Below are 16,696 nucleotides of genomic sequence, written 5' to 3' on the forward strand. Positions count from 1 at the left end.
ACTCCACCTCACAGGTTCAAGCGATTCTCCTGCCTCAGCCTCCCGAGTAGCTGGGATTACAAGTTCGCGCCACCATGCCTGGCTAATTTTTTGTATTTTTAGTAGAGAGGGGGTTTCACTTTGTTAGCCAGGCTGGTCTCAATCTCCTGACCTCGTGATCCACCTGCCTCGGCCTCCCAAAGTGCTGGGATTACAGGCGTGAGCCACCATTGCCCGGCCACATTACATTATTTATTTATTTATTTACTTTTATTAGTTCAATAGTTTTTGGGGACGAGGTGGTGTTTGGTTACATGTTTAAGTTCTTTAGTGGACACATTACGTCATGTAATTATCCCAGGAAAGCTGTTCTCGGAGGCCCCAGCATGTCCCACAGCCTCCGTCTCTCGCAATCCTCCCATTTAGAGAGCTGAAAGGACTAGCGAAGCTCACAGAACATAGGTGGCAGAGCCGGGTATTGAACCCTCATTCTCCAGTTCTGACACAGGTGCATGTTTTCCACTTTAACAGGAGAGAAAAGTGAGGAGCAGTGATTACCACCACAGAAATATCCCTTCATGCTGTGTCCTCCAGCCTGATCTCGTCAGGGTGGTGGAGCCACTGCAGGTCCCTCCTTCGGGGATGTAGGAATCCCAGTGAAGGCCTTCCTGGGTTGGGAGAGAGGCAGAGGAGTGGAGGCAGGGCTCTAGCTTCAGTGCCCTGCCTCTACCCAGGCTCTCTGGGGAGGCAGGAAAGAGGCTGTATTTAGACTCGAGGGACCCAGCTGTGAGGCTGGAGCAGCTGCTAGATGGTGGGGCGGGGCGGGGGCTCCGCAGGGCTGCTCCTGCTGCTCTGTGCAGGGACAGCCTCAAGCCCAGCTGCTGGGTTGCATCACCTGCAGCTAAAACAGCCACGGGGCCCAGGCTGCCAAAAGGCAACAGAAGAAGTCTAAGAAACCAGGCGAGGGAGCCTCCCCGATCTCTCTGTTGCCTTTTGGGAGCATAGAGCTTCCCTCTGAAGGTAACACCCTTTGCATTTTTCTCTCTTGACTCTTCATCAGCTTCCACCCCCAAATACTTGTGCCCTTCCTTCTCCACAGATATAAACAGTCCCTGGGCACTCTCCACCTAGGCCAGCTGGCTCTAATAAAGCAGCAGTCAAGGGAGTTTCTGGGCTGGGACCCCCTCTGGGGTGCAGGCTGGGGTGCCCTGCTGGTATGTGCCCCAACAGGTTTTTCCCTATCAGCCTTGAAATCAGCCTGCAGCCTGTCTGACCTGCCCCCCAGGGAGCTGGAGCCAGAGGCAGAGCCAGGTCAGAAGCTGGACTTTGAGACTAGGCCTCTGTGGTCCCACCTGGACCCACAGGGGAGGCAGTGCATAAAGCCTCCTGTGTTTGAGGCTGGGCCGCTGAGAGGCTGAGTGGAGTTCACTCACATGGGTTGAGGCCCAGTTCCTGGTAGAAGAGATGCTGGGCAGGAAGGTGTCTGCATGTGGGACTCTGTACAGCCCGGTCCTCTCCCAAGTCTGGGAGGGGCCAGAGTCAGACAACTGCTGGGTTGGTCCCTAAGAGAGGTCATCTGACTGGCTGTTCAGCCTAGGCTGCATCCCCGCCCCCTTTCCTCTACCAGGCCACACCAGAGCCGGTGCTCACACAGGCGAGCTACCAGGCCACAAGGACGACACCCACCCCGCCTCTGCACCTCTGAGTAAGTACTGGGCCTTCGGCCCCATGCCGGGAGAACTTGTTGATTGCTTGGGGGAGGGAGAAATGAGTTTTCCTTTTCCAACATGAGAGTGCCTCCTCTCCTGTTCAGGCATCCATGTACTTGCGAGAACCCTTGCTCACATCAGCTAAGAGATTGCACCTGCTGACCTAGAGATTCCCACCTGTGGCTCCTAGGGTGAGAGGCAGCCGAGCAGGTAGGCAGCTGTATAGGCGGGAGTTGAGGGATTGAGGGTTGCTTGTCAGTTGGGGCTGCAGGTGGGGGAGATGCTGTTTGGAGTTGTCTCCCACTCTGCGTGCTTAATCCTGCCACCTCACCTCAGCTCCCCTGCACTGCCCCAGGAGACCCCAGCCAGGCCCCGGAAGGAGGGCCATAGACCTCAGAAGGGGGGCATCTACCCCGGACCAAGGCCTGAGGAGCCTCGGGGCTGACCCTGGCATCAGGGAGGGTTGGCGCCTGGTCCAGGAGCATCCCGCATCAATCCCCACTTCCTAAAGGAGTGGGGAGAGGTGGGGAAGGTGGGGGCTCCCCTCTTACCTCACCATTTCAGCTCCAGTTCTGGCTCCAACCCTAAGCAGGTTGATCTTTTTTTCTGCAGCAAGGATAGGAACAGGCGACTGGAACCCAGGCTCCAGGGTCTTGGGGGGTCATAAGGAGTCCCTGGAGGGCCAGGAAATTCAGCTCTGTGGGCTCCTGTTTCCTTCCCCAGGGCAGCCAGCAGTAGCACCATGTCTGCGAGTGGTGGGAAGATGGGACCGTCCCTCACCCAGGAGATCCTCAGCCACCTGGGCCTGGCCAGCAAGGTAGGGGCTGTTGGGATTTCAGAGATCACTTTTAATATCTCAGCTCGGGCTGTGAGAGGATGGGAGGCAGGAAAGTGGAGGACAGGCCCTGAGGTTATGCTGAGGTGGGGTAGGCAGCCTGGCCGTGGCTCTTGCCGACCACCTCGTGCTCCCACAGACTGCAGCGTGGGGGACCCTGGGCACCCTCAGGACCTTCCTGAACTTCAGCGTGGACAAGGATGCGCAGAGGCTACTGAGGGCCATTACTGGCCAAGGTGAGCCCCTTTCCCCCCGCACTTGAGGCTGCCTTTTAGAGTCAATCTGTAGACCAAGGAGGAGCCAGGAAGGAGGAACTAGTGATGTTGAAGAAACGTTTGTGGAACGCCTTCATTCTTGTATGTCAGGCACCACAGTAGGTGTGTCAAACCCGTTCTCACAACACCCCTGTGAGGCAAGGCTTATTATTTCCATTTTCCAGATGAGGAAACTGGGGCTCAGGGAGATTAAGAGGCTTGCCCAAAGTCACTCAGCTCATAATGACAGAGGTGGTATTCTCATCTAGGTCAGCCGATCCCTGCAAATCCTATTTTTTTTACCACCACACCAGGCCACCTTTGCCTTGGTCTGGGTCGGATTTGCATGCTGTTTTGACAATTTATTTGCAACTTCTTTTGAGATAAAATGGAAGTGGGGGTGATACAGCCCCTGCTCCTTTCCTTCCTAGCCCTCTCCTGGAGTAGGGGCATCCCACTATGTAAAGACCCTGCTCACAGCACAGCCCTCATCTCGGTTCAGGCGTGGACCGCAGTGCCATTGTGGATGTGCTGACCAACCGGAGCAGAGAGCAAAGGCAGCTCATCTCACGTGCCTTCCAGGAGCGCACCCAACAGGTAAGGCCATGCTGACCTCCCACAGCAGTGGACTGGGGTGAGCAGCCCCCTGGAGGACTCGAGAGACAGCAACAGCCACTGAGGCCAGCCCCTGCTTCCTGGCTAAACAGGGCCTGAGATGAAAACCAGCCAAATCTTCCCAAACCTCCCCATGCTTCTGGAGCCCTTCCCCTCACCCCCGTGCCTCTGCTGTGGGGACCATTTCTTGTAGGACCTGCTGAAGTCCCTACGGGCAGCCCTTTCCGGCAACCTGGAGAGGATCGTGATGGCTCTGCTGCAGCCCGCAGCCCGGTTTGACGCCCAGGAATTGAGGACAGCTCTGAAGGTAGCAGGAGGGCAGACTTGCTGGGGTCTCTGGGGAAGGGAGAAGGCTGTCAGCCTTGCTTTTGCAAGATGAGAGTCCCCCTCTCGTCGTCCCATATTGTTCCTTAGAAGGAGAAGCAGCCGATGTCTGCCACTGTCTGCCATCCTAATGACATGGCCAGTCTGAGAGTAGACTCCCAATTTCTTGTAGGCCTCAGATTCTGCGGTGGATGTGGCCATTGAAATTCTTGCCACTCGAACCCCACCCCGGCTGCAGGAGTGCCTGGCAGTCTACAAACACGGTAAGAATATGGAGGGAGGGGTCCCAGGTGCCGGAGAAGGGGCTGTAGGACAGTCCGCTCCTCTCCTGTACTCCCCATAGGTGAGCTATCTGGCAACCTGGCTGCCTAAGTTCTATTCCCTTGGGGTCTTTCCTCTTTCCCCCACCAGTGCCTCAGTCTCCGCAGGGGAGAGAGCCAGATGTGATCATTAAAAAAAGAGAAGCAGGCCAGGCGTGGCGATTCATGCCTATCATCCCAACACTTTGGGCAGCGGAGGTGGGTTTGTCGCTTGAGCCCAGGAGTTCAAGACCAGTCACAGGCAACATAGGAAAACCCATCCGTGCTAAAAATTCAAAAAAACTAGCTGGTCACGGTGGTGCACACCTGTGGTCCCAGCTACTCAGGAGGTTGAGGTGGGAGGATCACCCGAGCTTGGAAAGTTGAGGCTGCAGTGAGCTGAGATCATGCTACTGGCACTGCATGCCAGCCTGGGTGACAGGAGTGAGAGCATATCTCTCTCTCTGTCTGTCTCTCTCTCTCTTTCTCTCTCTCTCTCTCTCTCTTTCACACACACACACACACACAGAAAGAGAGAGAAGCAATGATTAACCATCTTAATCTGGAGCTCCAAGGCAGATTCCAAAGTGACAGTCCCAAAGGTACTCGTGTCACCTTCCCAGCCCCTTGCCGGTCCCTGCCATCACACCACATTCCAAGCTGAACCCAGCCGTGCTGCAGCCTGAGGGAAAGGTGGGAACCTGCCCTCTGAGTCATGGGTGTCACCTTTCATGCCCCTGATGGCTGGCCTTGCTTGGCTACAAATGTCTCACCCACTAATTTGTGGCTTTTTCCCATCCTCATCTTACCACCCCTTCCCCTACTCCCACCGCTTTTTCTTGCTTTCCCCAATTTTCCTTTGATGTCTAATCTCGGCCTTTGTTCTTCTTTTGAGACAAGGTCTTGCCCTATAGCCTAGGCTGTACAGTGATGTGATCATGGCTCACTGCAGCCTTGACCTTCCTGGGCTCAATCAATCCTTCCACCTCAGCCTCCTAAGTAGCTGGGACTACAGGTGTGCCACCACCATGCCCAGCTAATTTTTGTATTTTTTGTATAGATGGGGTTTCGTTGTGTTGTCAAGGCTGGTCTCGAACTTCTGGACTTAAGCCATCTCCTGCCTCAGCCTCTGAAAGTGCTGGGATTACAGGCATGAGCCACCGCCCCGGCTGTGGCCTATGTTCTTAATCCCTCTCCTGGCCGGGCGCGGTGGCTCAAGCCTGTAATCCCAGCACTTTGGGAGGCCGAGACGGGCGGATCACGAGGTCAGGAGATCGAGACCATCCTGGCTAACACAGTGAAACCCCGTCTCTACTAAAAATACAAAAAACTTAGCCGGGCGAGGTGGCGGGCGCCTGTAGTCCCAGCTACTCGGGAGGCTGAGGCAGGAGAATGGCGTAAACCCGGGAGGCGGAGCTTGCAGTGAGCTGAGATCCGGCCACTGCACTCCAGCCTGGGTGACAGAGCGAGACTCCGTCTCAAAAAAAAAAAAAAAAAAAAAATCCCTCTCCTACCTTCTTTCCTTCTTGCATCCGTTTCTCTCGTCTCCTTCCATTTCTCCCTTTCCTGCTCTTTTCCTTCCTCATAGCCCACCTCTCATATCATTTTTCCTTACCTCCAACAAGGGTGCCAGGTCCTAGCCATCTTGTGTTATAATACAGGTTTCCCTAGCTCTTCTTCACTGCCTGGCCCCAACTCTGATAATGATTGCATCCTACCCAGCAGGTTGGTGCTTGGTGATGAAGCCACCGCACGCCTCACAACTTAGAGATGTTTTTAGAGTGGCCGTGATGGTACTTGTGCCTTACATCCTGGGAGCTAGCAGCCATCAAGCTACTCCAAGCAGGGGCTAGCAAGGCTAGCAGGGCATAGCGGGTCAGGCATTTGGCAGGTCCTGGGGATACCTACACTAGGGAAACTCAGGAAGATTCAGAGAGCTCCTCACCCCACCCCAGATTTCCAGGTGGAGGCTGTGGATGACATCACGTCTGAGACCAATGGCATCTTGCAGGACCTGCTCCTGGCCCTGGTCAAGGTGAGGAGGACTGACCTGCAAGGAAGGGAGTCACATTCACCAGGCAAGGTGACACGCTGGAGCAGGGTGCATTGCTGTCCTATAATGGACAAGAGAGGACTTTAGGGGAGACCAGGCTTTGCTTGTTGGACTGGAGATAAAAAGGTACCCTTCGAAGAGCCCTCTAAGAACAGTTTCTCCTCCTAGGGGGGCCGTGACAGCTACTCTGGAATCATTGACTATAATCTGGCAGAACAAGATGTCCGGGTGAGCAAGGGGTTTAGGAGTGTACACAGCCGCCTTGCACGTAAGATGCCTTCCTCCACCGTATCTTAGAGCCGATGACCTACGTGTCCATTTGTCCTGCAAACCCATCCTTGCCTTGGAGAGGGAGTTCTCAGTTATGTGGTAGGGGCAGGAGGTGTCAGGTAGCGTCATAGCTGAAGCCTTTTCACTCATCTAGCCTCTGACTCCTGAACTCATCAACCGACAGATTCTTCTCTCATGAGCATTTGGGGACACAAAGCCTCCTCAGACCTTTTGGGGATTATTTAATCCTTGGGTACCAGGATTTTTCCAAATCAGTGAACAGAGCTATGAGGCTATAAGGGCAGAGCCCTCTCTTAGCCCTATTTCTTTCTTAAAAAACATAAAATAAATAAAAACAACTAGTAGGCCAAGCATGGTGGCTTATACCTGTAATCCCAGCACTTTGGGAGCCTGAACAGGAGGATCATTTGAGCCCAGGAGTCCAAGACCAGCCTAGGCAACATAGTGAGACTCTGTCTCCACAAGATATTTTTAAAAATTAGCTGCACCTGTAGTTCCAGCTAGCTAGGAGGCTGAGGTGGGAGGATCGCTTGAGCCTGGGAAGTTGAGGCTGAGGTGAGCCCTGGTCATGCCACTGCACTCCAGCTTGGGTGACAGAGAGAGACCCCATCTCTCTCTGTGTCTCTCTCTCTCTCTCACACACACACACACCCCTAGTTTACGGGTTAAAATAAATTTTTTTTTTTTTTTGAGACGGAGTCTTGCTCTGTCGCCCAGGCTGGGGTGCAGTGGCCGGATCTCAGCTCACTGCAAGCTCCGCCTCCCGGGTTTATGCCATTCTCCTGCCTCAGCCTCCTGAGTAGCTGGGACTACAGGTGCCCACCACCTCGCCCGGCTAGTTTTTTTTTTTGTTTTTTTTTTTTTTTTTTTTTTTTTTTTTTGAGACGGAGTCTCGTGCTGTCGCCCAGGCTGGAGTGCAGTGGCCGGATCTCAGCTCACTGCAAGCTCTGCCTCCCGGGTTTACGCCATTCTCCTGCCTCAGCCTCCCGAGTAGCTGGGACTACAGACGCCCGCCACCTCACCTGGCTAGTTTTTTGTATTTTTTTGTAGAGACGGGGTTTCACTGTGTTAGCCAGGATGGTCTCGATCTCCTGACCTCGTGATCCGCCCGTCTCGGTCTCCCAAAGTGCTGGGATTACAGGCTTGAGCCACCGCGCCTGGCCTAAAATAACTTTTTCTGGCCGGTTGTGGTGGCTCACGCCTATAATCCCAACAATTTGGGAGGCCGAGACAGGAGGATCACTTGAGGTCAGGAGTTCGAAACCAGCCTAGCCAACATGGCAATACCCCATCTCTACTAAAAATACAAAAATTAGCCAGGAATGATGGTGGGCGCCTATAATTCCAGCTACTCGGGAGGCTGAGGCTGGAGAATCGCTTGAACCTGGGAGGCAGAGGTTGCGGTGAGCTGGGATCATACCATTGCACTCCAGCCTGGGTGACAGAATGAGACTCCATCTCAAAAAAAAAATCCTTTTCCACCCTCAGTCCCATTTCCATGATGATGATGATAGATTCTGGAACATAATACCCATGGCTCCCTAGGCCCCACCAATGATCCCGATTCACTCCTCCCTGACTCATTCCTCTCAGGCACTACAGCGGGCAGAAGGACCTAGCACAGAGGAGACATGGGTCCCACTCCTCACCCAGCGAAATCCCGAACACCTCATCCGAGGTACACACAAGCCTTCTTGTCCCCTAGCTTGCTCTAATGATGAGTTTGGGTTGTGGAAGGTGTGGGGAGGGCCCATCCTTTCCAGTGATAATTAATCCCCCATCCATCTTTCTAACTGCCTCCCACACACACAAGTGTTTGATCAGTACCAGCGGAGCACTGGGCAAGAGCTGGAGGAGGCTGTCCAGAACCGTTTCCATGGAGATGCCCAGGCGGCTCTGCTCGGCCTAGGTAGGCGCCTGCTCAGGATTTGTGAAGTAAGTCTCTCTTGGGATGGGAGATTGTGGCCCTAGTTGTGAACCTCCATCCTTCCATCTTTGTTTCCAGCTTCAGTGATCAAGAACACACCGCTGTACTTTGCTGACAAACTTCACCAAGCCCTCCAGGTGAGAGGGGCACTCCTTTCCCTCCCCAGAACAGAAACCAGGGAGGAGAGAGGAAGTCTCAGCTTGCGGCTAATGTAACCATCCTATATGCACCATCTAAACCTCAAGCTGCGCTCCTTCCCAGGGCTTACGCACCAGGGCTTACACACCAGGGCTTACACAGGGGTGGAAGAATGAGCTGCGGTGAGAACTAACTTAATTGAGGCCCTGAAACTAACATTTTGGCCTTGTTAATGTCTAGGTGGCCAAATAGAGATATGAATCTGCTCTGTAAGATAGTGCCTTGTCCAGGCATAGTTGTCGCCAGAGTGATGGTGATAACACTAGCAAGAAAAATGACAAGGGCTGGCATTTTGCGGGTGCTGTTTGTGTGCCACGGCCTATCCTGAGCAGGGCACACACATTTCGATTAATCCTCACAACCATATCCATCCATATCTTATAGATGAAAAAACTGAAGCCCAGAGAAGTTAAGTACCTTGCTCAAGGTCACATAGCTAGTAAGTCATATAGTCTCCCTACACAATACTTCACGATGTAAGACATCTCCGGCCTCTGTGTCCTAAGTAGCTGGGATTACAGGCGTGCGCCACCACATCTGGCTAATTCTGAATTGTTTTTAAAAAGGAAAAACTCAGCCTCCCAAGTAACTGGGATTACAGGTGCCCACCACCACGCCTGGCTAATTTTTGTATTTTCAGTAGAGACAGGGTTTCACCATGTTGGCCAGGCTGGTCTCGAACTCATGACCTCAGGTCATCAACCCTTCTTGGCCTCCCAAAGTACTAGGATTACAAGCGTGAGCCACTGTGCCTGGCCCATGTTATCCACACTTAAACTGCTGACCGTGCCTTGAGTGGTTCCACCAATAGAATCCAGTCATTCTGTTGATTGAATTAGGTCTCTTATTAGTAGAAGTGTCCCCAAAAATCTATAAATAAAAAGTTCAGGAAGGGCGCAGTGGCTTACGCCTATAATCCCAACACTTTGGGAGGCCAAAGTGGATGGATCACTTGAGGTCAGCAGTTTGAGACCAGCCTGGCCAACATGGTGAAACCTTGTCTCTACTAAAAATACAAAAATTACCTGGGCGTGGTAGTGTGTGCCTGTAATCCCAGCTACTCAGGAGGCTGAGGCAGGAGAATCACTTGAACCCAGGAAGCAGAGTTTACAGTAAGCCGAGATTGCGACACTGCACTCCAGCCTGGGCAACAAGAGCAAAACTCCATCTTAAAATAAATATATTAATTAATTAATTAATTTAAAAATTCACTTAGAGAAAACATAAAATTCAAAGAGATAGGCTGGGCGCGGTGGCTCATGCCCGTAATCCCAGCATTTTGGGAGGCCGAGGTGGGCGGATCACGAGGTCAGGAGATTGAGACCATCCTGGCTAACATGGTGAAACCCCATCTCTACTAAAAATAAAAAAAATAAGCCGGGCATGGTGGTGGGCGCCTGTAGTCCCAGCTACTCGGGAGGCTGAGGGAGAAGAATGGTGTGAATCCGGGAGGCAGAGCTTGCAGTGCGCTGAGATCATGCCACTGCACTCCTGCCTGGGTGACAGAGCAAGACTCTGTCTCAAAAAAAAAAAAAAAAAAAAAAAATTGAAGAGATAAAAGTAGTTATCATTGCCAGGTGCGGTGGCTCACACCTGTAATCCCAGCACTTTGGGAGGCCAAGGCAGGTGGATCACAACGTCAAGAGTTCGAGATCAGCCTGGCCAACATGGTGAAACCCTGTCTCTACTAAAAATACAAAAATTAGCCAGGCGTGGTGGCGGGCACCTGTAATCCCAGCTACTTGGGAGACTGAGGCAAGAGAATTGCTTGAACCTGGGAGGCAGAGGTTGCAGTGAACTGAGATCATGCCACTGCACTCCAGCCTGGGTGACACAGTGAGACTAAAAAAGTAGTTATCATTTTGGCAGATGGAATAGCTTTCTGTAGACTGGTTGAGAAGCCATCATGCCATGTTGATGATTGCCCAAAAGTTAGTAAATATAAGCAATTGTTCTATCATCCAGAGATTTCTATCTTGACAGTAGATTATTATACTTGCCCAATAAAGCCTATAAGATTCATTTGAAGAGTTGTAGTTATCTGTCCAAATTCCTGTCATAAATACAAACTATCCCAGCAGTAGATGATTTTGTAGTGTATTTGGATTACAAGACCCACACTCTTGAGTGTAGGTGAAAGATTTATCTCAGAAGTAGTAGTCGGCGGGGCCAAGCATGGTGGCTCACGCTTTTAATCCTAGCACTTTGGGAGGCTAAGGTGGGAGGATCGCTTGAGGTTGGGAGTTCAAGACCAACTTAGCGACATAGCAAGACCTAGTCTCTACAAAAATAAAATTAGCCAGGCATAGTGGCATCTGCCTCTAGTCCCAACTACTCAGGAGGATGTGGTGGGAGGATTGCTTGAGCCCAGGAATTAGAAGTTACAGTGAGCTGTGATTATTCCACCACACTTCAGCCTGGGTGACAGAGCAAGATCCTGTCTCAAAAAAAAAAAAAAAAGAAGTAGTAGTCAGAAAATAACATAGGCCCATTTTTCTGATTTTTTTTTCTTTTTTTTTGGAGACAGTCTGACTTTGTCGCCTAGGCTGGAGTGCAGTGGCGTGATCTCGGCTCAAGGCAACCTTCACCTTCTGGGTTCAAGTGATTCTCCGGCCTCTGTGTCCTAAGTAGCTGGGATTACAGGCATGTGCCACCACATCTGGCTAATTCTGACTTGTTTTTAAAAAGGAAAAACCCGGGCCAGGCGCTGTGGCGCATGCCTGTAATCCCAGGACTTTGGTAGGCTGAGGCGGGTGGATTATTTGAGGCCAGGAGTTCAAGACCAGCCTGGCCAACGTGGTGAAACCCCATCTCTACTAAAAATATAAAAATTAGCCAGGTGGTAGTGGTGAGCGCCTGTAATCTCAGCTGCTTGGGAGGCTGAGGCAAGAGAATCGCTTGAGCCTGGGAGGCAGAGGTTGCCATGAGCCGAGATGACCCCACTGCTCTCCAGTCTGGGTAAAAAAGTGAGACCTGCCTCCAAAAAATAAACAGGCCGGGCACAATGGCTCACACCTGTAATCCCAGCACTTTGGGAGGCCGAGGCGAGCGGATCATGAGGTCAGGAGATGGAGACCATCCTGGCTAACAAGGTGAAACCCCGTCTCTACTAAAAAATACAAAAAAATTAGCCGGGCATGGTGGCCGGTGCCTGTAGTCCCAGCAACTCCGGAGGCTGAGGCAGGAGAATGGCCTGAGCCCAGGGGGCGGAGCTTGCAGTGAGCCCAGATAGCGCCATTGCACTCCAGCCTGGGCAACAGAGCGAGACGCCGTCTCAAATAAATAAATAAACAAATAAAAAATAAATAAAAAAGGAAAAAATCATGATACATCTGTATTATTCTTTTTTTTTTAGACCGAGTCTCACTCTGTTACCCAGGCTGGAGTGCAGTGGTGCAATCTCGGGTCACCGCAACCTCTGCCTCCTGAGTTCAAGAGATTCTTCTGCCTCGGCCTCCCGAGTAGCTGGGACCACAGGTGCCCACCACCACGCCTGGCTAATTTTTGTGTTTTTAGTAGAGACGGGGTTTCACCATGTTGGTCAGGATGGTCCTTAACTCCTCACTTCGTGATCCTCGCGCCTCAGCCTCCCAAAGTGCTGAGATTACAGGCATGAAGCCACTTCGCCCGGCCTTCTTCTTCTTTTTCTTTTTTTTTTTTTTCCTTTGAGATGGAGTCTCACTCTGTCACCAGGCTGGAGTGCAGTGGGGTGATCTCGGCTCACTGCAATCTTCACCTCCTGGGTTCAAGCAATTCTCCTCCTGCCTCAGCCTCCCAAGTAGCTGGGACTATAGTCGCCCGCCACCACATCTGTCTGATTTTTTTATTTTTAGTAGAAACAGGGTTTCACCATGTTAGCCAGGCTGGTAGCGAACTTTTTTTCTTTTTCTTCTTTTTTGAGAGGGAGCCTTGCTCAGTCACCCAGGCTGGAGTGCAAGGCATGATCTCGGCTCACTGCCACCTCTGCCTCCTGGGTTCCAGCAATTCTCCTGCCTCAGCCTGCCGAGTAGCTGAGATTACAGGCGCCCACCACCACACCTGGCTAATTTTTGTATTTTTAGTAGAGACGGGGTTTCACCATGTTGGCCAGGCTGGTCTCAAACTCCTGACCTCAGGTGATCCACCAGCCTCAGTATTCCAAAGTGCTGGGATTACAGGCGTGAGTCACCGCGCCCAGACTGTATTTTTCTTTTATGAGAGATATGTAGATATATGAAAACACAGATTGTGAAGAATAATCAGAAAAACGACCTTCAGAAAATCAGCAACTGATTCAGGACAAATTTCGACCAATCTGTAGTAAAAATTAATGTTCCCAGTGAAGATCCTGGGGCCATATGCAATGCCAGGTATATGATTAAGTATTATAATTAGGCCAGGCAAGGTGGCTCATGCCTGTAATCCCAGCACTTTGGGAGGCCGAGGCAGGTGAATCACCTGAGGTCAGGAGTTCGAGACCAGCCTGACCAACATGGTAAAACCCCGTCTCTACTAAATATACAAAAATTAGCTAGGTGTGGTGGCATGCACCTGCATTCCCAGCTACTTGGGAGGCTGAGACAGGAGAATTGCTTGAACCTGGGAGGCAGAGGTTTCAGTGACCTGAGATTGTACCACTGCACCCCAGCCTGGGTGACAGAGTGAGACTCCATCTAAAAAAAAAATTATATTTAAGTCCAGGTGCAGTGGCTCACACCTGTAATCCCAGCACTTTCGGAGGCTGAAGTGGGCAGATCACTTGAGGTCAGGAGTTTGAGATCAGCCTGGCCAACATGGTGAAACCCCATCTGTACTAAAAATAAAAAAATTAGCTGGGTGTTTGGCACACGCTGTAGTCCCAGCTACTCGGGAGGCTGAGGCAGGAGACTCGCTTGAACCCGGGAGGGGGAGGTTGCAGTGAGCTGAAATCACGCCACTGCATTCCACTCTGGGCGACAGAGCAAGAAAAAAGAATACTTGTACAACAATGAGAGTATTCAGCTAATGAGTGACTCTTGCCCAGTTCTGTAACTTTAGAGTAACAAGCGTTGGAAGGAGAGAAGAACGGATACTGGGGAGCAATTGGCAATCTGTACGACAATACAAAACTAATGATGCATGAAAGTTAAAATGAAGTAGACATTAGGTCCACTGACAATTAGGTAATGAGTCTAAATGAATTGGAGCATCCTGTTTTACTTCATTTTTTTTTTTGTTTTGTCAAAGGAGTTTATGATCTGTGAGGATGCCCAAAGTATGTGTTGTAGGCAGTTCTGGGAAGAGTCTTGTGAGTAAAGTGACTCAGGAAACTCTGAAAATGAGGATATTAGGAATTGATGACAACACTGGTGCACAGAAAAAAAACAGGAATTTTACAATTAAAAGTTTTTATTTAGAAATCTCTCATAACAACACATTACTTAGTATAATCAATTATAATTCAGGATTTTGGTGACTTGTACCTGTGTTATTTCTTTTTTTTTGGTTTTGAGACGGAGTCTCGCTCTGTCCCAGGCTGGAGTGCAGTGGTGGTTACTCTACTACAACCTCTGCCTCCCAGGTTCAAGCGATTCTCCTACCTCACCCTCCTGAATAGCTGGGATTATAGGTGCCACCACACCCAGCTAATTTTTGTAGTTTTAGTAGAGACCATGTTGGTCAGGCTGGCCTCGAACTCCTGACCATAAATGATCTACTTGCCTTGGCTTCCCAAAGTTCTGGGATCACAGGTGTGAGCCACCACACCTGGCCTGTTATTTCTCTTTTCTTTCTTTTTTTTTGTTTTTTGTTTTTGTTTTTGTTTTTGTTTTTTTGAGACAGAGTTTTGCTCTTCTTGCCCAGGCTGGAGTGCAATGGCACGATCTTGGCTCACTGCAACCTCTGCCTTGTGGGTTCAAGCAATTCTTTTTTTTTTTTTTTTTTTTTTTTTTGAGACGGAGTCTGGCTCTGTCGCCCGGGCTGGAGTGCAGTGGCCGGATCTCAGCTCACTGCAAGCTCCGCCCCCTGGGTTTACGCCATTCTCCTGCCTCAGCCTCCCGAGTAGCTGGGACTACAGGCGCCCGCCGCCTCGCCCGGCTAGTTTTTTGTATTTTTTAGTAGAGACGGGGTTTCACTGTGTTCGCCAGGATGGTCTCGATCTCCTGACCTCGTGATCCGCCCGTCTCGGCCTCCCAAAGTGCTGGGATTACAGGCTTGAGCCACCGCGCCCGGCCGGGTTCAAGCAATTCTCCTGCCTCAGCCTCCCAAGTAGCTGGGATTACAGACGCCCACCACCATACCCAGCTCCGGCTTATTTTTGTATTTTTAGTAGAGACGGGGTTTCACCATCTTGGTCAGGCTTGTCTCGAACTCCTGACCTCAGATGATCCACGCGCCTCGGCCTCCCAAAGTGCTGGGATTACAGGCGTAAGCCACTGTGCCTGGCCTGTTATTTCCAAACTGAACCTTTCATTACTTTCTTTAGCCAAGAAACAGGCCTGCTGCATGTACAGGAGGAAGATAGCAACGTTGCACCCTAAGGGTCCAACTGGAGACACTAATATGCAGAGATGGGGCTGTGAGATGGCCCTATTGGGTTGGAATCAGAACCAGAAGTCACACAACCTTGTTCCCTATCACAGCCCCATCAGCTCAGTTTGGGGGTAGGGCAAGTATATCCTCCTTGGATATTCACTAACTTGAAAGTTAAAAGCAGTTTTCCTGGTTTTCATGCTGGCAGTCTTTACATGCACCAAATCTTTTCTAGCCTCCCTGAGATACCTATCTTTGGAGCTGCTCACCATCAAATTCTGGAGGTACACAGCTCTAAGCTAATGGTAGGGGCAGGAAAGACATGTAGAAGGAAATAAATACTCAAACTGCCCCCCATAGAGACTGATCTTTCCTGCTGTGTCATCTTCCATGAGGATGGACAAAGATAACTTTTGTCCCAAGATAATGTATAATGTACACTCTTATCCCTTGACTCCCACCTCGGCTCCACTTTCTGCAATAACCCTCCACGCCATTCAACCCCTACTCTCAGTGAGACTCTCACTAACCACCCCCCATCTGTTTCTTCCCCTACTAGGAAACTGAGCCCAATTACCAAGTCCTGATTCGCATCCTTATCTCTCGATGTGAGACCGACCTTCTGAGTATCAGAGCTGAGTTCAAGAAGAAATTTGGGAAGTCCCTCTACTCTTCTCTCCAGGTGAAACTTGGCTACTTCTTAGCCTGGAGCCCCAGGCCTTCACTCCTCACCTCCACCCTCACTCCCTGCACAGAGATGAGTATATTCTTGCCCCATAGAAAACCCAGTAGTCAGCCGTGGCTCACACCTGTAATCCCAGCACTTTGGGAGGCTGAGGCGGGCGGATCACGAGGTCATGAGTTCGAGACCAGCCTGACCAACATGGTGAAACTCAGTCTCTACTAAAAATACAAAAATTAGCCAGGCATAGTGGTGCACACCTGTAATCCCAGCTACTCAGGAGGCTGAGGCAGGAGAATCACTTGAACCCAAAAGGTGGAGGTTGCGGTGAGCCGAGATCGTGCCACTGCACTCCACCCTGGGCGACAGGGCGAGACTCTGTCTTAAAAAAAAAAAGAAAAGAAAACCCAGAAAAGAAAAGAAATGCAGCGCAGGACTCTGAGCTCCAGGAAGGACCCTTCCCTTCCAGATGAACTATGATGGACCAACCCAAAGGACGGGAGAGAGTACTTGGGCCATAGTAGTGGTGGATCTTTCTAACACTGAATTCCCTTGTCTGCAGGATGCAGTGAAAGGGGATTGCCAGTCAGCCCTCCTGGCCTTGTGCAGGGCTGAAGACATGTGAGACTTCCCTGCCCCACCCCACATGACATCCGAGGATCTGAGATTTCTGTGTTTGGCTGAACGTGGGAGACCAGCTGGGCCTCCAAGTAGGATAACCCCTCACTGAGCACCACATGCTGTAGCTTCTTGAGGTTGAAACTGTTTCTTTAAAATCCTTTAATTTTCCTCATCTCAAAATTATATCTGTACCTGGGTCATCCAGCTCCTTCTTGGGTGTGGGGAAATGAGTTTTCTTTGATAGTTTCTGCCTCACTCATCCCTCCTGTACCCTGGCCAGAACATCTCACTGACACTTGAATTCTTTTGGCAAACTTCACTGTTGTTTGTGTTCCCTGATTGAAGTTTGGGTGGAGCAGGACATGGACCTGGAAGAGGCGTTGGAGTTGGAGGTGCCTTTGATGTGCACTTGGCTATTCA

General features: G+C 50.9%; 1 protein-coding gene across 1 annotated transcript; it reads left to right on the forward strand.

Moving 5' to 3' along the window:
- Positions 1-242: 242 nt before the first annotated feature.
- Positions 243-16,593, forward strand: ANXA9 (annexin A9). The gene is made up of 14 exons (XM_003892600.4): positions 243-1,684; positions 1,793-1,898; positions 2,412-2,505; positions 2,663-2,759; positions 3,280-3,374; positions 3,586-3,699; positions 3,889-3,979; positions 5,971-6,050; positions 6,237-6,296; positions 7,953-8,037; positions 8,173-8,268; positions 8,365-8,423; positions 15,533-15,655; positions 16,218-16,593. The coding sequence occupies exons 3-14, from the start codon at positions 2,431-2,433 to the stop codon at positions 16,278-16,280; spliced, it is 1,038 nt and encodes a 345-aa protein (XP_003892649.1). The 5' UTR covers positions 243-1,684; positions 1,793-1,898; positions 2,412-2,430; the 3' UTR covers positions 16,281-16,593.
- Positions 16,594-16,696: the final 103 nt, after the last annotated feature.

The sequence above is a fragment of the Papio anubis genome, chromosome 1, assembly GCF_008728515.1.
Source record: "Papio anubis isolate 15944 chromosome 1, Panubis1.0, whole genome shotgun sequence".
In the NCBI taxonomy this organism is placed as follows: Eukaryota; Metazoa; Chordata; class Mammalia; order Primates; family Cercopithecidae; genus Papio; species Papio anubis.